This window comes from Embiotoca jacksoni, unplaced genomic scaffold (genome assembly GCF_022577435.1).
Source record: "Embiotoca jacksoni isolate LCO1_2020_lvr unplaced genomic scaffold, fEmbJac1.0.p SCAF_41, whole genome shotgun sequence".
NCBI classification, from domain to species: domain Eukaryota; kingdom Metazoa; phylum Chordata; class Actinopteri; family Embiotocidae; genus Embiotoca; species Embiotoca jacksoni.
Window position 1 is genome coordinate 1,608,727 of NW_027185394.1, and position 22,265 is coordinate 1,630,991.

The 22,265-nt window shown below is 40.1% G+C and overlaps 3 gene segments (V, D, J or C); 1 reads left to right on the plus strand and 2 right to left on the minus strand.

The window, feature by feature from the left end:
- Positions 1-1,614: 1,614 nt before the first annotated feature.
- On the minus strand, positions 1,615-5,114 carry LOC138209827 (Ig kappa-b4 chain C region-like). The segment is given in 3 exon segments: positions 1,615-2,123; positions 3,300-3,421; positions 5,080-5,114. Coding segments are annotated over 3 exon segments (501 nt in total).
- A 9,604-nt stretch (positions 5,115-14,718) lies between these two features.
- LOC138209828 (immunoglobulin kappa variable 3-11-like) lies at positions 14,719-17,136 on the plus strand. The segment is given in 4 exon segments: positions 14,719-14,767; positions 14,961-15,242; positions 16,888-16,941; positions 17,072-17,136. Coding segments are annotated over 4 exon segments (450 nt in total).
- Positions 17,137-19,759: 2,623 nt separating this feature from the next.
- Positions 19,760-20,295, minus strand: LOC138209914 (immunoglobulin kappa constant-like). The segment is given in 1 exon segment: positions 19,760-20,295. A coding segment is annotated over 1 exon segment (270 nt).
- Positions 20,296-22,265: the final 1,970 nt, after the last annotated feature.

Sequence of the window (22,265 nt, forward strand, 5' to 3'; positions counted from 1 at the left end):
GACAGCTGTCCTTCATGACAACAGAAGCCACAGAAATCCTCCTCATCAGAAACATGACTTTGACCTGCGTCCTCATCTGGACTCTCCTCTGCTGCTGCTTCACAGGTAAAGTCCAGAGAATCCAACTCCTGTCCTCTATGAACATCCGTCCCTCTGAAATGAAGCCCACAAAACCGTGACGCTGCTTTATGTTGTTGTCTCTGTATCCTCAGAGTCCAGAGGCCAGGTCACAGTGACTCAGTCTGGAGCAGTGAGCTCTGCTCTGGGAGGCTCCGCCACCATCACATGTACAACCAGTCAGAACGTTTATAATGGGAATTATTTAGCCTGGTACCAACAGAAAGATGGAGGAGTTCCTAAACGTCTCATTTATTATGCTAGCAGCAGACAATCAGGGATTTCAGATCGTTTTACAGGCAGTGGATCAAACTCTGACTTCACTCTGACCATCAGAGGAGTCCAGGCTGAAGATGCAGCAGTTTACTACTGTCAGAGTTTTCATGTCATCAACAGTCAGAATGTGTTCACACAGTGAAAAAGCGTCGTACAAAAACCTCCCTCAGTCAGACTGAACAGAAACTGAACTGATACAGTTCACTGAGTACACACACACACACACACACACACACACACACACACACACACACACACACACACACACACACACACACAACACACACACACACACACACACACACACACACACACACACACACACACACACACACTGACATGGTTCTGTAAAATCACTGTATGCTGATGATATTCTACTATCAACCAATCAGCACGTTTCCTTTCTTTTTCCTCCTCTCTGATTAATCCAGATCCAAACTCAACCAGGAAATGAAAACCTACTTTAACAGAGCGCTGGTCCTCGTTACAGTAAAGATTGTTCTGCTCACACTGAACATCCACAAACAGAGGATCACTCTGCACCGACCCCGGGCCTTCAAAAGCACACACGTAATTCCCAGCATCCTCTGCGCTGGCTCGGTGTTGTGGCCAGTCTTCTTTTTGCATTTCTAAACCAAACATTCCCGGCAGTTTACAGGAAGTTTCACATCTTAGAGTCCCACTCTGTCCTTCTTTCACACTTTCACACAGCCAATCAGGTTGTTTAAGAATTCATAGAGGCGGTGTCAGGTTTCAGAGGCAGGTATACCTGAGTATCGTCAGCATAGAAGTGTGACGCAATCTTGGTTGTTTTAAACAGAGATCCAAGAGGTTGCATTTATAAACATATAAAACAGAATTGGACCCAGTAGGTTCTCTTTTATAGGATTTGTGTTCAAATCTGAGGATTTCATGTTCATGCAGAAATATATGAAATTCCTTCAAACTTTCTAGCACCACTGTATGTGCTGTGATGAGAGGCTATTTTACTTTTCTCATGTTTTACATCTTTTGTGAGATTTTAGATTCATTTAACAATCATTGTGAACTTTTCAATTCTGCCCACATAATTCTTGGTGTTATTACAGAGTTAAATGAGCTCTTAGATTTTTAATATAATCACTAAAAAATATGCTTGACCATTACTTTATTATTTGGAGAGTTTAAGTGGAATAAAACATCTGATGAAAGAAATCTTTACTTGGAAACATTTTTGATTTGAAGACAAAGATCTTTATTTCACTGAAAACATGAACAACTGTCATGATGAAGAGGAAAATGAAACTATTTGAATCTTTATTTAGTCACATCAAAGAAGGAAAGACAGAGTTCCAGATTGAGAGCAGTATCAGAGTGAAACCAGTATGAGAGTCTCAGTGAGGCAGGTCAGGACTGGGAGCACTGGTCTCTCCTCAGTGTCTCTGAGATGGGAGTCTGGGAGCCCCGGGTGGCCTCACAGGTCACAGAGCCCACCTTCCCCCACTGGTCTGCAGGGAGCCTCAGGGTGCTGCTCCAGCTGTAGCGGCCGTCCTTCTCCAGCACAGCGAGGCTCCTGCTCTCCTCCCAGCTGATGCTGCTGCTGCTGCTGCTGCTGCTGCCGTCCACCTTCCAGGCCAGACTCCAGTCTGAGGGGAAGCCCTTGTTGGCCAGGCACATGAGGGTGGCCTTCTCGTTCTTCTGCAGCTCCTCCACGGAGGGGGGCAGCACCGTCAGGGTGGGACGAGTATCACCTAGGAGACACCACTCAGGTTAGAGGACAGGAAATGCACTTGGACACCTTCACTGGGAGACAGTTCATTTTGTCCTTTAAGGAGTTTCAGTCAGATGTTTTTTCTGCTCCACCAGTCACTCACTCACACATTGTTTCACTTCCCTTTAAGAAGCATCTCATGCAAATCAGCACAGAGAGAATCATCGTACAGTTTACACTGAAATATGTCAAACTACTCTGAAAATAAAAGAAGCAGATGTGGAAAAATTTACAATCAAAGTTTTTCTGAACATCATCGTTAAAAGTCTGAACGACATGTTAGTTTAAAGGATTTATTGGAAACAACAACAGGAAAGAAACTCACCAACATAAAATGTTCTACATGTGGATTTTAATCGTTATTTAACTGTTTAAATTAGTTCAAACTAAATTTGAAACCATATTTGACACGATAATAATATAGATGATTTTGCTAACTTACAAATACGCATCTTTATCTTCAATCTGTCCACTTTTACTGATAGAATTTGTATTCAACCTAACAACAGTTATTGTGCTTGAAAATCACAAAATAATCAGAGGAGGAATAAAGTTTTATCTTTTCTACACATCAAGTTCTTTAAACTTCAGTCTGACAGTGAAAATGTCAAAAGTTTAACTGAGTTATCGGCACCATGATATAAGAAGACAAATACAAATATAAATTCAAACATTGCTGCAACCAAAAAGTTTCATTTTCCATCAAACACTAAACAAACAATACTAAAATTAGTTTACTATTTCCTTTTTAGTGTTGAAAAGAGAATAAACTTACTTCCAACATCCAGTCTGGTTCCTCCACCAAAAGTCCACCACAGTGATACAAACTCATTGAACCGCCGTACAAAAACCTCTGACTGTAGAGAGACACGGCTCTCTGACTCTGAAACACTGAACTAAACCTACAAGCCTCCACATGCAGCTTTAACATGAAAACCAGAAATAAATATTCATCATTTGAAAAATTCTAATTTTTTATATTCTTTCAAATTAGTTTTTAAACTTCCATTTCAAAATCAGACGTCAGAAAATCATACATGTAAAAAAATAAATTAAATTGAAAGATTTTTCAACTGACGTTCTGAGCAATTAAACAAAAAAATTAATTCAGTGACACATTCGTTCACAAAATAAAACAGCTTTAAGTTGTACTTACTTCCAATATCCAGTCTGGTTCCTCCACCGAACGTGTACCACAGTGATACAAACTCATTGAACCGCCGTACAAAAACCTCTGACTGTAGAGAGACACGGCTCTCTGACTCTGAAACAAACAAACTCACCAAAACAACTTACTACTTTTAGACATTTGTCAGCTGATAGGAAAAACGAAAATAACAGTGTAACAAAATATGAGAATTTATCATTTTGTTTTTAACCCCAATTCAAAAAAAGTTGGGATGCTTTGGGAAATGTAAATAAATAAAGAACAGGATGATTTGCAAATTCCATAAACACACTTTTAATTGAAAATGGACCAAAGGCAACATAACAACATTCAAAGTTAGAAATATGTTCTCATTTTGAATTTGACAGGGTCATATTGTCGAATGTGTTGCATCAGCTCTTCTTTTAACAACACTGTGAACATTTGGGAACGGAGGAGATCAGTTGCTGGAGTTTTGAAAGTGAAATGTTATCCACTTTGATCTGATATAGAATTTGAGCTGATCAACACTTTGGGATCTCCTTTGTCATATTTTTCTTTTATTATGCACCAATTGTTTTTCAGTGGGTTACAGGTCTGGGCTGCAGGAAGGCCGGTTTATCACCCGGAGTCTTCTACTAGAGAGCCATGTAGTTGTAATATGTGCAGAATTTGGTTTACCATTGTCTTGTTGAAATAAGCAAGAATTCTCCTGAAAACATGACGTTGTTTGGATGTCAGCATATGTTGCTCCAAATCTAGTATTTATCCTTCAGCATTCATGGTGCCTTCCCAGACTAGTGCGTCCCTGCATCATCACAGTTGTGGCTTGTGAATTGTGTCCTGTTAAACAGTTTGGGTGGTCCCTCTCCTTTTTAGCCTGGAGGACACAGTGCCCATGATTTCCAAAAAGAATCACTCATTTTGATTTGTCTGACCACAAGACAGTTTTCCAATTCACCTCAGAGAAGGAGTCTGCGAGTCTGGATCATGTTTTTATCTTGTTTCTTCTTTGGAGAGTTTTAACCTGAATTTGATGATGCAGAGATGAACTGTGGTCAGAAACAACAGTTTTCAGAAGTGTTCCTGAGCCCATGCAGTGATTTCCACTACAGAATTGTGTCTGGTTTAAATGCAGTGCTGCCTGAGCGCCCGAAGATCACCACCGTCCAATATTAGTTTTCAGCGTTGTTCCTTGTGTCCAGATATTTGTCTGGATTCATTGAATCTTTTAATAATATTATGAACTGTAGATGATGAGATCATAAATTCTTGGTAATTTTCCATCGAGGAACAACTGATTGATAAATTTATAAACATCACAAAACTGATAAAAGTCCCTGTTGGAGTCGGTCGGATCATTTCCATAGAGAGCCACTTTGCATCAGCAGCACCATGCTCCAGTGCTCTGGGACACTTTATAGTCCTGAGAGTTTGAACACTGGATGACTGACAGCTGTCCTTCATGACAACAGAAGCCACAGAAATCCTCCTCATCAGAAACATGACTTTGACCTGCGTCCTCATCTGGACTCTCCTCTGCTGCTGCTTCACAGGTAAAGTCCAGAGAATCCAACTCCTCTCCTCTATGAACATCCGTCCCTCTGAAATGAAGCCCACAAAACCGTGACGCTGCTTTATGTTGTTGTCTCTGTATCCTCAGAGTCCAGAGGCCAGGTCACAGTGACTCAGTCTGGAGCAGTGAGCTCTGCTCTGGGAGGCTCCGGCACCATCACTTGTACAACCAGTCAGAACGTATATAGTTCTAATCTTTTAGCCTGGTACCAACAGAAAGATGGAGGAGTTCCTAAACTTCTCATTCATTATGCTAGCACCAGATATTCAGGGATTTCAGATCGTTTTACAGGCAGTGGATCAAACTCTGACTTCACTCTGACCATCAGAGGAGTCCAGGCTGAAGATGCAGCAGTTTACTACTGTCAGAGTTTTCATGTCATCAACAGTCAGTGGTTGTTCACACAGTGAAAAAGCGTCGTACAAAAACCTCCCTCAGTCAGACTGAACAGAAACTGAACTGATACAGTTCACTGAGTACACACACACACACACACACACACACACACACACACACACACACACACACACACACACACAAACACACACACTACATATAACTTGATAAATATAATCACCTCAAACATATTTTGTTTCAGAACTATAGATAAGAAGTTGAACCTTTAACACATTTATTTCAGAGATCAACTTTAAATGAAGAAATTAAAATTTCCAATTCATAGAATAAAAAATTCCACAAGAGGAAAACTGAAGTTGTTTGAACAGAAATATTTCTTATTTAAAGTCAAAGTGAGGATTTATGTTTGTTGTCTTCATGTAGGCAGGAATGACTTCAAACTCAGGCATCATTATTGATAGAACAGGAAGGACTTTTATTCAACACTCAACTTCCTTTTTAAATCATAAAACCTTCAAAATAAATGTTTTGAATGTTCTCAAAAGGGTTGAAACAGATTTTAATTAAACAGAAAAAGATGGATTATTTAAATCTAGAGAATTTATTTAAATTGCAGCATCTGTATGTCAAATATTTTTACAAGAACAAAAAGACACGAGAAAAATGGAGAAAATATTCAGAATAAATTTCAGTGCAACCAGATTATTGATTGATTTTAACATGATGTCAGTCTGTTTGACGTGAAGCCTTCACGGATGTTGAAAGTATTTAATATTTCAAATATCACACAAACACAACCCACAACAACAGGTCACATTAACAGAGGCCTGTTACTGTGACCTCTATGAGTGACACCTGTCCAACAATCCTGCTGTTTAATCAGCACCTTGATGTTCTACACCTGTCAGGTGGACGGATGATCTCAGAAAAGGTGAATCGATCACTGACAGGAATTTAACAAACTTGTGATCAAAATTTAATAGAAATAAACTTTTGTGTGTATTAAAGAAATCTGAGATTTTTTACTTGAACCAATGAAAAATGTGACAAAAACTAACACCTTGTTTTATCTATGTTTGAAGAGGGAATTTAGAAAATATACATTTTTAATTATTGTCTTGTTAATTTCCCTCAAAACAGATTCATTATTAAGACGCGAGAAACTGTAAGAACAACATACAACAAGTTTTAACAACATTAAAATGAGTAAATACATGAACAATCTACCTTCCTTTAAACTGACTGATTCATTGATCAACTCACTGAAACTATTTCAATGAAACAGGAAGCTTTCTGAAATAAGATTTACCCTGAAGAGGAAAACTGAATATAAAATCTGACAAAATGTGTTGACATTTTTTTCCAATCAATCCTCTGATAAACTGATTGATAAATTTATAAACATCACAAGACTGATAAAAGTCCCTGTTGGAGTCGGTCGGATCATTTCCATAGAGAGCCACTTTGCATCAGCAGCACCATGCTCCAGTGCTCTGGGACACTTTATAGTTCTGAGAGTTTGAACATTGGATGACTGACAGCTGTCCTTCATGACAACAGAAGCCACAGAAATCCTCCTCATCAGAAACATGACTTTGACCTGCGTCCTCATCTGGACTCTCCTCTGCTGCTGCTTCACAGGTAAAGTCCAGAGAATCCAACTCCTCTCCTCTATGAACATCTGTCCCTCTGAAATGAAGCCCACAAAACCGTGACGCTGCTTTATGTTGTTGTCTCTGTATCCTCAGAGTCCAGAGGCCAGGTCACAGTGACTCAGTCTGGAGCAGTGAGCTCTGCTCTGGGAGGCTCCGCCACCATCACTTGTACAACCAGTCAGGACGTTCATGTTTGGAGCAACTACCATCATTTAGCCTGGTACCAACTGAAAGATGGAGGAGTTCCTAAACTTCTCATTTACATTGCTAGCACCAGACAATCAGGGATTTCAGATCGTTTTACAGGCAGTGGATCAAACTCTGACTTCACTCTGACCATCAGAGGAGTCCAGGCTGAAGATGCAGCAGTTTACTACTGTCAGAGTCAACATTACATCAACAGTCAGCATTTGTTCACACAGTGAAAAAGCGTCGTACAAAAACCTCCCTCAGTCAGACTGAACAGAAACTGAGTACACACACACACACACACACAACACACACACACACACACACACACACACACACACACACACACACACACACACACTTCATAACATTTATTTAATATGTCCATATTATTTAACCATGAATAAAAAAGTATCAAAGAAGTTCAGTGCCAAAAAATGTATCTTGAAAGAAATCAAATTACTTTAACTAAAACAAATAGTTCAGTTCAAAACTCCATAATTCATGAAATGATTTTGTATTTTCCAACATGAACTGTATGAACTCTAACTGATGATGACTTCCGTGTTTTCTGGCTCTGCTCACGTGTCCAAAACTTTCAGTTATCAGAGCTGCTCGGCCTTCAGCATCCCCTCATGACTCATCACTGATTTACTTTCTGAAATCTCCACATTAAAACAATCAAAACATGTAAAATATTCCAAATAAAAACCTCATTTCCAAAAAAGCTTGGACGTTGATAAAATTTGAGAAAGACAAGAAGATGGTGAGGTATGAGTCAGTTAAAGAGTAGGATGAAAGAAAAGAAGCTCAGCATGTAACGAGGTCCTCCAGCAGCCTCGGCCTATAACAGCATAACTAAGGGTTGGTTCAGGTCTACCTGAGCCAGCCCTAACTATAGCCTTTATAAAAAAGGAACGTTTTGAGTCTAATCTTAAAGCTTGAGAGGGTTTCTGCACCTTGAACACAAACTGGGAGCTGGTTCCACAGGGGAGGAGCCTGAAAACTGAAGCTCCGCCTCCCATTCTACTTCTGGAAACTCTAGGAACCACAAGTAGACCAGCGTACTGAGAGAGGAGTGCTCTGCTAGGATTATATGGTTCTATAAGATCTCTAAGATATGATGGAGCCTGGTCATGTAGAGCTTTGTAAGTCATCAAGAGAATTTTAAATTATATTCTTGATTTAACAGGAAGCCAGTGAAGAGAAACTAAAACTGTAGAAATATGATCTCTTACTAAATCCTGACAGTACTCTTGCTGCAGCATTTTGGATCAGCTGCAGGTTTGTAATGAATAATTTGGACATCCTAATAACAAGGAATTACAATAATCTAGTCCAGAAGTAACAAACACATGAATGAGTTTTTCTGCGTCACGCTGAGGAAGGATTTTCCTGATTTTATTAATATTACGTAGATGAAAGAAGGCAGTTCTGGAGATTTGCTTTATATGGTGTCTAAAGGACAAATCCTCATCAAAGATGACTCCAAGGTTCCTCACAGTTTTGCTGGAGGCCAAGACAACGTCATCTAGAGTAACTAAGTGATTACAGAAAGAGTTTCTGAGGTGTTTAGGACCAAGTACAAGAACTTCTATTTTGTCTGAATTTAGAAGCAGGAAGTTTTTGGTCATCCAGGCCTTTATGTCTTTTAGACAGGCTTCAAGTTTTACTAACTGATTAGTTTCATCTGGTTTTATAGAAAGATATAGCTGAGTGTCATCTGCATAACAATGGAAGTTGATGCAGTGCTTCTTGATGACATCTCCTAATGGAAGCATGTACAAAGTAAAAAGTATTGGGCCTAACACTGAGCCTCGTGGAACTCCATAACTAACTCTTGTTTGTCTGGAAGACTCATTGTTGACATGGACAAACTGGAATCTATCTGATAAGTAGGATTTGAATCAGTCTAATGCAGTTCCTTTATTCCTGGTAAGGTCTTCTGGTGTTGGAGACTGGAGGGAATGACTGAGGCCATCCGGTGGTCAGAGGTTGAACAGCAGGGACCGGAAAGATCCACAAAAAAGAAATAACGGCTGAAAGCAGAGAAACAGGCAGAAGGACATATCAGAAATTTTTAACGAGAATTATTTTCTGTTTCATTAGATTTATTTTCTGAAACATGCAGTTAATTGTGTTGAATTTATTATAATTACCAAATGATGTGCATTTAATTCACAGCTTTGAGAAATCAGAATCTGAAGTTGTTTTTTATGCACAATTAAATAATTGGCTCCAGTTTATAAAATTATCAACTTCATCCACGTTCATGTTGCTTTTTTTAAGATGTCTAAATGTGAACTAACGTTTGAAATATATAAATATTGAAAATATTCCCCAAATAAGTTTAAAGTAGTGGCTGAATTTTTCTTTAACCCTTTACAATTTCTAATTTGCTGCATAAATACGACCAAAAATATCATCAGGTTTTCACAAGTCCTTAAAGTAAACAGTGAGAACCCAAATAAACAAATTAGATTAAAGAAATTCTATCAAGGTCAGATGTCAAGGTCAAATGAATACTCTGATAAACTGATTGATCCATTTATAAACATAACAAGACTGATAAAAGTCCCTGTTGGAGTCGGTCGGATCATTTCCATAGAGAGCTACTTTGCATCAGCAGCACCATGCTCCAGTGCTCTGGGACACTTTATAGTCCTGAGAGTTTGAACACTGGATGACTGACAGCTGTCCTTCATGACAACAGAAGCCACAGAAATCCTCCTCATCAGAAACATGACTTTGACCTGCGTCCTCATCTGGACTCTCCTCTGCTGCTGCTTCACAGGTAAAGTCCAGAGAATCCAACTCCTCTCCTCTATGAACATCCGTCCCTCTAAAATGAAGCCCACAAAACCGTGACGCTGCTTTATGTTGTTGTCTCTGTATCCTCAGAGTCCAGAGGCCAGGTCACAGTGACTCAGTCTGGAGCAGTGAGCTCTGCTCTGGGAGGCTCCGCCACCATCACATGTACAACCAGTCAGGACGTATTTAGTTCTAATCTTTTAGCCTGGTACCAACAGAAAGATGGAGGAGTTCCTAAACTTCTCATTTATAGATCTAGCACCAGACAATCAGGGATTTCAGATCGTTTTAAAGGCAGTGGATCAAACTCTGACTTCACTCTGACCATCAGAGGAGTCCAGACTGAAGATGCAGCAGTTTACTACTGTCAGAGTTTTCATTACATCAACAGTCAGTGGTTGTTCACACAGTGAAAAAGCGTCGTACAAAAACCTCCCTCAGTCAGACTGAACAGAAACTGAACTGATACAGTTCACTGAGTACACACACACACACACACACACACACACACACACACACACATACACACACACACACACACACACACATACACACACACACACTACATATAACTTGATAAATATAATCACTTCAAACATATTTTGTTTCAGAACTATAGATTAGAAGTTGAACCTTCAACACATTTATTTCAGAGATCAACTTTAAATGAATAAATTTAAATGTCCAATTCATAGAATAAAAAATTCCACACGAGGAAAACTGAAGTTGTTGGAACAGAAATATTTCTTATTTAAAGTCAAAGTGAGGATTTATGTTTGTTGTCTTCATGTCGGCAGGAATGACTTCAAACTCAGGCGTCATTATTGATAGAACAGGAAGGACTTTTATTCAACACTCACCTTCCTTTTTAAATCATAAAACCTTCAAAATAAAAGTGTTGAATGTTGTCAAAAGGGTTGAAACAGATTTTAATTAAACAGAAAAAGATGGATTTTGTAAATCTAGAGAATTCATTTAAATTGCAGCATCTGCATGTCAAATATTTTTACAAGAACAAAAAGATACGAGAAAAATGGAGAAAATATTCAGAATAAATTTCAGTGCAACCAGATTATTGATTGATTTTAACATGATGTCAGTCTGTTTGACGTGAAGCCTTCATGGATGTAGAAAGTATTTAATATTTCAAATATCACACAAACACAACCCACAACAACAGGTCACATTAACAGAGGCCTGTTACTGTGTCCTCTATGAGTCACACCTGTCCAACAATCCTGCTGTTTAATCAGCACCTTGATGTTCTACACCTGTCAGGTGGACGGATGATCTCAGAAAAGGTGAATCGATCACTGACAGGAATTTAACAAACTTGTGATCAAAATTTAATAGAAATAAACTTTTGTGTGTATTAAAGAAATCTGAGATTTTTTACTTGAACCAATGAAAAATGTGACAAAAACTAACACCTTGTTTTATCTATGTTTGAAGAGGGAATTTAGAAAATACACATTTTTAATTATTGTCTTGTTAATTTCCCTCAAAACAGATTCATTATTAAGACGCGAGAAACTGTAAGAACAACATACAACAAGTTTTACCAACATTAAAATGAGTAAATACATTAACAATCTACCTTCCTTTAAACTAGTGATGGTGAGATGAAGCCTCATGAGGCATCGAACCACTTCAGCCAATTGGTTCAGAGAAAGGGTTCATTACTCGAAGCTTCATGTGAACACGAAACCACCTACTGGCCAAGTGTATAACCACAGGCAGCTGTATCTGAACCACATGTGATGCATTGAATTTTTGTGTCTGTTATGGCTGTTGGGAATGACTATGAATTACAAAAATGTATGACCAAATAATTTCTGCACATAAATTATCACATATGTGCATAATAACATATTTTTTGAATGTATTCTGTGTGTGTAAATTTTCCCAAAATGGTCGTATCATATGATATGGCAGGTTGTGTAATCATGTTTTTCTGTCACTTTAGGAACATGGCATGGGCTTAAGCAGGCAGAGGACAGTGGAAGTGCTTGTGGAACTAGGAAGAGGGGACTGAATATGCTTGTGTAACTTGGACAATGATGTACAGGACAGGGGACATTTTATTCATTTTTATTCAGAAATAACAGTTTCTCAACAGTTTTTGGTTTTGTGGATGTCCACATGTCAGAAGTAAGGCTAACAGCAGCCACCTTTTCCACTTTAGCCTTCTCCTTCTCCTTAGCTGACTCATACTTGGCCTCCACCATGGCCTTCAGAGCCTAAAGGAAAAAATACATAGTGCTGAACTGTGAGACACAATAAAGTACTCATTTGTTTCATGCATGCACCCATACATACCTGCCTTGTAGGGAGAACATAATTAGGATCCAGTTTGGACACAAATGCCCTGAATCCAACATCATCCACAATACTGAAGGGCTGTGTGTCCTTCACTATCATGGAGACGAGGGCTTCATCCAGTTCTGGTTTTCTGGTGGCTGGTTTGTCTTTATTTGCACAATAAACAAAAGTGAACAGGGAAAAATTGTGATGGTGCATTTGTAATATTGTAATGACTTACCTTGTCTGGGTGAAGCTCCAGTTTCCTCCTTATTCTCATGCAAGGCACGGTAACGCCTCAGCATGGATGAGGTGTTGTTATTGTACCCCAACTCCTTGGAGCACAATAAACACCTCACCTTTGAATAAAATAAGAAACTGTGAAAAATACAGTTCTTGATAAGCAAACCTAATGTGTCTGAAATAGAGTTAGATTTAGCTTATTAGGAGTTATCAAATCAAAGTGTTCCCACAGGGGAAATCCTCCTCTTCCTAGCTGGCTCCATCTTATCACCTCCTTCTCTCCTCTCTCTCTCTCTCTAAACTCTCCAAACTATCCAAACTCTCAACTGACCTCAACTCTCCACCAACAACCCACATTTTGAATGGAGCCTGAAGAGTTTATATTGCTGTCAAACCTCCCGGCAAAATCTGAACCACTTCCCGAAGCAGTCACGTGGTACAGCCGGGCAGCGAGGCTTCTGACGTCATCATTTTGGCTCCTCCCCTAAATGAAGCAAGCCTCGACACGCGCGTCGAGGAAACGCCCCCTCCATTACTCAACACACGCTTCGAAGCGTCGGCACACCTCGTAACATCACTGCTTTAAACTGACTGATTCATTGATCAACTCACTGAAACTATTTTAATGATAGAGGAAGCTTCCTGAAATAAGATTTACCCTGAAGAGGAAAACTGAATATAAAATCTGACAAAATGTGTTGACATATTTTCCAATCAATCCTCTGATAAACTGATTGATCCATTTATAAACATCACAAGACTGATAAAAGTCCCTGTTGGAGTCGGTCGGATCATTTCCATAGAGAGCCACTTTGCATCAGCAGCACCATGCTCCAGTGCTCTGGGACACTTTATAGTCCTGAGAGTTTGAACACTGGATGACTGACAGCTGTCCTTCATGACAACAGAAGCCACAGAAATCCTCCTCATCAGAAACATGACTTTGACCTGCGTCCTCATCTGGACTCTCCTCTGCTGCTGCTTCACAGGTAAAGTCCAGAGAATCCAACTCCTCTCCTCTATGAACATCCGTCCCTCTGAAATGAAGCCCACAAAACCGTGACGCTGCTTTATGTTGTTGTCTCTGTATCCTCAGAGTCCAGAGGCCAGGTCACAGTGACTCAGTCTGGAGCAGTGAGCTCTGCTCTGGGAGGCTCCGCCACCATCACATGTACAACCAGTCAGGACGTTCGTGTTTGGAGCAACTACCATCTTTTAGCCTGGTACCAACTGAAAGATGGAGGAGTTCCTAAACTTCTCATTTACTCTGCTAGCAGCAGACAATCAGGAATTTCAGATCGTTTTACAGGCAGTGGATCAAACTCTGACTTCACTCTGACCATCAGAGGAGTCCAGGCTGAAGATGCAGCAGTTTACTACTGTCAGAGTCTTCATCAGATCAACAGTCAGTGGTTGTTCACACAGTGAAAAAGCGTCGTACAAAAACCTCCCTCAGTCAGACTGAACAGAAACTGAACTGATACAGTTCACTGAGTACACACACACACACACACACACACACACACACACACACAGCATCGCTGTTTTTACCTTCAATTAATGAATATTCTTTGTCTACTATTAAAATCCAATGTTTATGTCCAAGTTCTTTTTCAGTCAGGAAGACTCAACCTTTGACAGTTAAAGAAAAAGAAGGTTTGTCATGACCTTTGACCTCTGCTTCACACTAGATCACAGCTGGTTCAACCACCTCCACATGAAATAAAATCTTAAGCCACAGATCCACATCAGAAACCATCATTAAAGATGAGCCAAAGAAAACCAACACACCCCTGAAAGCTCAGAAAATATGACTTTAAATATTCCCATTCATGAAAAATAAATAAAAACCCTGTTAACTGGAGTCATGTTCAGAACTTGTGGTTGGACTCTTGTAGAGCCGGTGATGTGAGCTCCTCTGCGGCAGCATCTCCTCACATCACTGGTGAATTGGGTGAAATGTCAACATTACACACCTGAACACGTCCAGGCTGCGTTTCTAGAACTGATTTTTGTCACATTTCCCACCTGGAACAACAGAACCAAACTGTCCAGCAGCCAAAGTGAACTACTCAGAAGATGGTTCAATGTCCTCTCCATGTGAAGGTGTGAATATGTGGTGTGCTGCTCTGAGCAGTGAGTGGGAAACAGCTGGATGTGTTGAGGACAGCTCCGGCTGACTGACTGTGTGTTTGCATACGTGTCCTGCCTCTCTGCTGCGGGACGTTAAGAGCTCGGCGTCCATCGGCGTCTGTCCAGGTCTTTCAGAGCCACCGACACCGCCGGCAGCACCGCGATGACGTCACTGCCTCTCCTGCTGGCCGCCCTGGGGCTCCTCGTTCAGGGTGAGTCTCTCTTCTGCTTCAGGATGCAGCCGGGTTCACCACAGCGACGCTCCGCTGGGATGGAGAACCAGTGAAACCTTCTTCCATCCGTTCTCCATGTTCAAAGAAACCATCCTCTTCAGTTTTGGACGCCGGTCGTCTTTCTTGGAGCTGGATTTGTCTCCGTAACGCTTCTCTGTTTTCATGATTTCAGGTTCATCGGGGGAAATCGTCCTGACTCAGTCTGCTGGATCTCAGTCTGTTGCTCCAGGACAGACTGGCTCCATCTCCTGTACAACCAGTTCAAACGTTAACACATGCCTCAACTGGTACCTTCAAAAGGACGGAGAATCTCCCAAACTCCTGATTTATTCTGCTACAAACCGTCAGACTGGAGTTTCAGATCGTTTTAGTGGAAGTGGATCTGGAACCAGTTTCACTCTGACCATCAGAGGAGTTGAGACTGAAGATTCAGGAGTTTATTACTGTCAGCAATGTAGCAGCTTCCCGTTCACACAGTGAAAAAACATCGTACAAAAACCTCCCTCAGTCAGACTGAACAGAAACTGAACTGATACAGTTCACTGAGTACACACACACACACACACACACACACACACACACACACACACACACACACACACACACACACACACACACACACACATTTCATAACAGGTATCTAACATGTCCATGTCCTTTTTCCATGACTGAAAAGCGTCAAAAAAGTTCATTGCCAAAGAATGATCTTGAAAGAAATCAAATTGCTTTAACTAAAACAAATAGTTCAGTTCAAAACTTCATTTTTCATTTTCCAACATGAACTTTTTGAACTCTAACTGATGATGACTTCCATGTTTTCTGTATCTGCTCACATGTCCAAAACTTTCAATTATCTGAACTCCTCGGCCTTCAGCATCCCCTCATGACCCGTCACTGACTGACTTTCTGAAATCTGCACATTACAATGATCCAGACATGTAAAGATATTCTAATAAATTTAATAAGTTTTTACATAGAATTAAAAGCATTTTTCAAATTAACTATCTGACTTAGAGTCCAAAGTATCAACTGTAAAACATGACCAGAGTAGTGAGTGACCAAAGGAAGAAATTAAAGAGTGATAAAACTGACCATACCGGCACATTGTTTTGTTTTTATTTTACTTTTTTTCCATCCCCTTCACAGCACTGAGACTTCTCTTGTTTTGGTCTTTCATGACATCCAGTTGGACACAGACAGTGCCAGAGTTTCAGTCTGAGTATTACTGGAATATCAGCGCTGCATTGGATGCAGTTGACATCATATTTAACTGGACTGATTCGTAAACTGGATGTGACCTCCTGGCACAGTATTAAACTGATTTGAATCTCACTGAGAGAACAGGGACGTCATTGTGTCTATTTTTAATTATAATTCGAACAGAGAAAAATGACATGAGGAGTTCCCCAAGGCTCCTTTCTGGGGCTTCTTCTGTTCAGCATCTACTTGCTCTCACTAACTTATATTGTAGAAAAAGAACAATATATTCCCATAATTATGTAGATGATACACAAATTTATGTAAAAATATCACCAGGGGAGTATAATCCCATAAAAGCTCTGAGTAGCTTCTTTGAAAAAATAAATGGTTGGATGTGTCAGAAGTTTCTTCAATTATATAAAACAGAAGTAATTGTTTTGGAGAAAAAGAAGAATGATGAAAGGTCACCACTTATCCTCAGTCTGTGAAGTTAAAAGCATAGACCGTATGTGAAAGTGGACTTACCTTCCAAGTCTGAAAATTAAATCAGTGTGTAAGTACCTCAGTGTTCCTAGCTGCAGTTCTACCAAAAGCCACTAGAGGCTGGCCTCCAAACGGCTCTAGTTCCAAAGACTCCGACTGAAATTCTCTCATTAAATAAAAAGTCAAGAATCATTTTTCTCCCACGTGAATTATGCAGTTTTGGAACATTTTCATGGTGTGATGTGTGAAGCCGATTAGATTCCCCGATTAAAAGTTTTGCGAATATTTTTGAATAGATTTGACTGTCAAGTTACTTCTCACTGTGAAGCAACTCAACCAGTACACAATGAAAAAAAAAGTCTCTTTTGGACTTTGTTTTTTTAATTTTGGTTTGTGGCTGTGTCTTACCCTTACAGGGACTCGCCTTGGGAGGTCTCACCCTCTGTCAATCCAGTGTGTTTCCTTGGCGGGTAAACCGTGAACCTCATGTGTTACCTCGACGGGTAAACTGTGAACCATGTGTGTTGTGTTACCTCGGCGGGTAAACCGTGGACCATGTGTGTTATATTACCTTGGCATGGCTTGAACCCGTGTCTTCAGGAGGTCGTTTCCAGCTGGGAGTCAGCGTCGTAGACCGAAGGACTATCTTTGGCACTGGAGAATGAGTCATAGCCAGAGAAAGTGTACCACGGAGTTCACTCAGAGCTTCCAGAGACTCAGCCGACAGTCTGGTTAACTCAACAGGTAAAAGATTCTACTTCACCAAGGTTGATATTGATGGTTCAGATTCCACCTGTTGATGGTGATTCAACTTTTAGTGAAGTTTAAACGTTTGGGGAAATTGAAAATGTTTTGCATTCACAACACATTACAGGAGGATATTTAATACCACACCAGACCCCCTTGAAAACATGTATATCTACTATCCAAAGAATGTCTGCGGCAATTTTGGTCGCATTTGAATGAATATTTGTGGATGGTGGAGTTATAGGTTGCAGTGAGCCAAAGATTTGTCACAATGATGCCTCACTCCTGGGAAGATTGGTGTCGCAGTGGTCAGCATTGCTGCCTCTCAGCCACAAGGTTTGGGATTCCATTTCCGCCTTTTGTCATGACTCACAAAAAAGGACATTAGTAATTTCTGACTTTGAAAATGCCAGTTATTTTTTTAACAACATGCTATAGCCTGACTTTTGGGTCACTTTTTGTCCACGATGTCACTGGCACACACATCGACGAAAACAAATTATTTTGATAACTTTTAATCCCAAACATGTTATCTATCCATTGACCCTAAAGTCAAGTCGGTCCGACAAAATCCCTAGGACTCGTTCTACAAAGTACAACGTGTCAGAAAATGGCGACTAAATTCAAAATGGTGGACTTCCTGTCGAGTTGACGTAACGGTGCCATGTAACTGTTTTGTGCGTCTATGTGTGATACACATGTCCACCGGGTTTCGTGAATTTAGGTAAATGTGGCCGCCGGGGCATCTCTTTAGGGGGCGCTCTCGAGCCGTTTGGCTGCGCCCATTCACGACTCCTCTAGAATACCAAACTTTTCGATGGGAGACATATGCGTATTCACTTTCATGAGTTTTTGAAAATGACAAATCCTCCAAAAAGGCAAATCACATTACGTAAGAATAAGAACGTTAAACGTTGAACGTTGAACGTCCAAGAACATTTTTACGAAATACAATAGGGCTTTTGCACCGAAAAAAGTTGTGGGCGGAACATTGCGCAACACCAGAGTGGTGACTGCAGACTGAGACGCTGCTTCTGAAACAAAGCAACGTATTTTTAGGGCCCGAGCACCGAGCATCGGTGCAAAAGCACTATTGTTTTTTGTAAAAATGTTCGTCGTTCGTCATCGTTCGTTTGTAGACGTTCTTTTTCTTACGTAAAGTGATTTTCCTTTTTGAAGGCTTTATCATATTCATAAACTCATGAAAGTAGAAACACATATGTCTCCCGGAGAAACATTTCGTATTCTAGTGGAGTCGCGAGTGGGCGTGGCCAAACGGCTCGAGAGCGCCACCTAAAGAGATGCCCCGGCGGCCACATTTACCTAAATTCACGAACTCCGGTGGACACCTGTATCACACCTAAACGCACAAAAAAGTTACATTGCACCGGTACGTCGACAATCAGGGATTTCAGATCATTTTACAGGCAGTGGATCAAACTCTGACTTCACTCTGACCATCAGAGGAGTCCAGGCTGAAGATGCAGCAGTTTACTACTGTCAGAGTTATCATTACATCAACAGTCAGTGGTTGTTCACACAGTGAAAAAGCGTCGTACAAAAACCTCCCTCAGTCAGACTGAACAGAAACTTAACTGATACAGTTCATTGAGTACACACACACAAACACACACACACACACACACACACACACACACACAAACACTGACATGGTTCTGTAAAATCACTGTATGCTGATGATATTCTTCTATCAACCAATCAGCACTTTTCCTTTCTTTTTCCTCCACTCTGATTCATCCAGATCCAAACTCAACCAGGAAATGAATACCTACTTTAACAGAGCGCTGGTCCTCGTTACAGTAAAGATTGTTCTGCTCACACTGAACATCCACAAACAGAGGATCACTCTGCACCGACCCCGGGCCTTCAAAAGCACACACATAATTCCCAGCATCCTCTGCGCTGGCTCGGTGTTGTGGCCAGTCTTCTTTTTGCATTTCTAAACCAAACATTCCCGGCAGTTTACAGGAAGTTTCACATCTTAGAGTCCCACTCTGTCCTTCTTTCACACTTTCACACAGCCAATCAGGTTGTTTAAGAATTCATAGAGGCGGTGTCAGGTTTCAGAGGCAGGTATACCTGAGTATCGTCAGCATAGAAGTGTGACGCAATCTTGGTTGTTTTAAACAGAGATCCAAGAGGTTGCATTTATAAACATATAAAACAGAATTGGACCCAGTAGGTTCTCTTTTATAGGACTTGTGTTCAAATCTGAGGATTTCATGTTCATGCAGAAATATAGAAAATTCCTTCAAACTTTCTAGCACCACTGTATGTGCTGTGATGAGAGGCTATTTTACTTTTCTCATGTTTTACATCTTTTGTGAGATTTTAGATTCATTTAACAATCATCGTGAACTTTTCAATTCTGACCACATAATTCTTGGTGTTATTACAGAGTTAAATGAGCTCTTAGATTTTTAATATGATCAATAAAAAATATGTTCGACCATTACTTTAATATTTGGAGAGTTTAAGTGGAATAAAACATCTGATGAAAGAAATCTTTACTTGGAAACATTTTTGATTTGAAGACAAATATCTTTATTTCACTGAAAACATGAACAACTGTCATGATGAAGAGGAAAATGAAACTATTTGAATCTTTATTTAGTCACATCAAAGAAGGAAAGACAGAGTTCCAGATTGAGAGCAGTATCAGAGTGAAACCAGTATGAGAGTCTCAGTGAGGCAGGTCAGGACTGGGAGCACTGGTCTCTCCTCAGTGTCTCTGAGATGGGAGTCTGGGAGCCCCGGGTGGCCTCACAGGTCACAGAGCCCACCTTCCCCCACTGGTCTGCAGGGAGCCTCAGGGTGCTGCTCCAGCTGTAGCGGCCGTCCTTCTCCAGCACAGCGAGGCTCCTGCTCTCCTCCCAGCTGATGCTGCTGCTGCTGCTGCTGCTGCTGCCGTCCACCTTCCAGGCCAGACTCCAGTCTGAGGGGAAGCCCTTGTTGGCCAGGCACATGAGGGTGGCCTTCTCATTCTTCTGCAGCTCCTCCACGGAGGGGGGCAGCACCGTCAGGGTGGGACGGGCATCACCTAGGAGACACCACTCAGGTTAGAGGACAGGAAACGCACTTGGACACCTTCACTGGGAGACAGTTCATTTTGTCCTTTAAGGAGTTTCAGTCAGATGTTTTTTCTGCTCCACCAGTCACTCACTCACACATTGTTTCACTTCCCTTTAAGAAGCATCTCATGCAAATCAGCACAGAGAGAATCATCGTACAGTTTACACTGAAATATGTCAAACTACTCTGAAAATAAAAGAAGCAGATGTGGAACAATATACAATCAAAGTTTTTCTGACCATCATCATTAAAAGTCTGAACGACACTTTAGTTTAAAGGATTTAGTGGAAACAAGAACAGGAAAGAAACTCACCAACATAAAATGTTCTATGTGTGGATTTTGATCGTTATTTATCTGTTTAAGTAATTTCAAACTAAATTTGAAACCATATTTGACACGATAATAATATAGATGATTTTGCTAACTTACAAATACGCATCTTTATCTTCAATCTGTCCAGTTTTACTGATAGAATTTGTATTCAACCTAACAACAGTTATTGTGCTGGAAAATCACAAACTAATCAGAAGAGGAATAAAGTTTTATCTTTTCTACACATCAAGTTCTTTAATCTTCAGTCTGACAGTGAAAATGTCAAAAGTTTAACTGAGTTATCGGCTCCATGATATAAGAAGACAAATACAAATATAAATTCAAACATTGCTGCAACCAAAAAGTTTCATTTTCCATCTAACACTAAACAAACAATACTAAAATTAGTTTACTATTTCCTTTTTAGTGTTGAAAAGAGAATAAACTTACTTCCAACATCCAGTCTGGTTCCTCCACCAAAAGTCCACCACAGTGATACAAACTCATTGAACCGCCGTACAAAAACCTCTGACTGTAGAGAGACACGGCTCTCTGACTCTGAAACACTGAACTAAACCTACAAGCCTCCACATGCAGCTTTAACATGAAAACCAGAAATAAATATTCATCATCTGAACAATTCATGTTTTCTATATTCTTTCAAATTAGTTTTTAAACTTCCATTTCAAAATCAGACGTTGTCAGAAAACCATACATGCAAAAAAATGAATTAAATTGAAAGATTTTTCATCTGACGTTCGGAGCAATTAAACAAGAAAAATTAATTCAGTTACACACTCGTTCCTAAAACAAAACAGCGTTAAGTTGTACTTACTTCCAATATCCAGTCTGGTTCCTCCACCAAAAGGCAACCACAGTGATACAAACTCATTGAACCGCCGTACAAAAACCTCTGACTGTAGAGAGACACGGCTCTCTGACTCTGAAACAAACAAACTCACCAAAACAACTTCCTACTTTTATAAATTTGTCAGCTGATAGGAAAAACGAAAATAACAGTGTAACAAAATATGAGAATTTATCATTTTGTTTTTAACCCCAATTCAAAAAACGTTGGGACGCTTTGGGAAATGTAAATAAATAAAGAACAGGATGATTTGCAAATTCCATAAACACACTTTTAATTGAAAATGGACCAAATACAACATATCAACATTCAAAATGAGAAATATGTTCTCATTTTGAATTTGACAGGGTCATATTGTCGACTGTGTTGCATCAGCTCTTCTTTTAACAACAATGTGAACATTTGGGAACTGAGGAGATCAGTTGCTGGAGTTTTGAAAGTGAAATGTTATCCACTTTGATCTGATATCGAATTTGAGCTGATCAACACTTTGGGATCTCCTTTGTCATATTTTTCTTTCACTATGCACCAATTGTTTTTCAGTGGGTTACAGGTCTGGGCTGCAGGAAGGCCGGTTTATCACCCGGAGTCTTCTACTAGAGAGCCATGTAGTTGTAATATGTGCAGAATTTGGTTTACCATTGTCTTGTTGAAATAAGCAAGAATTCTCCTGAAAACATGACGTTGTTTGGATGTCAGCATATGTTGCTCCAAATCTAGTATTTATCCTTCAGCATTCATGGTGCCTTCCCAGACTAGTGCGTCCCTGTACC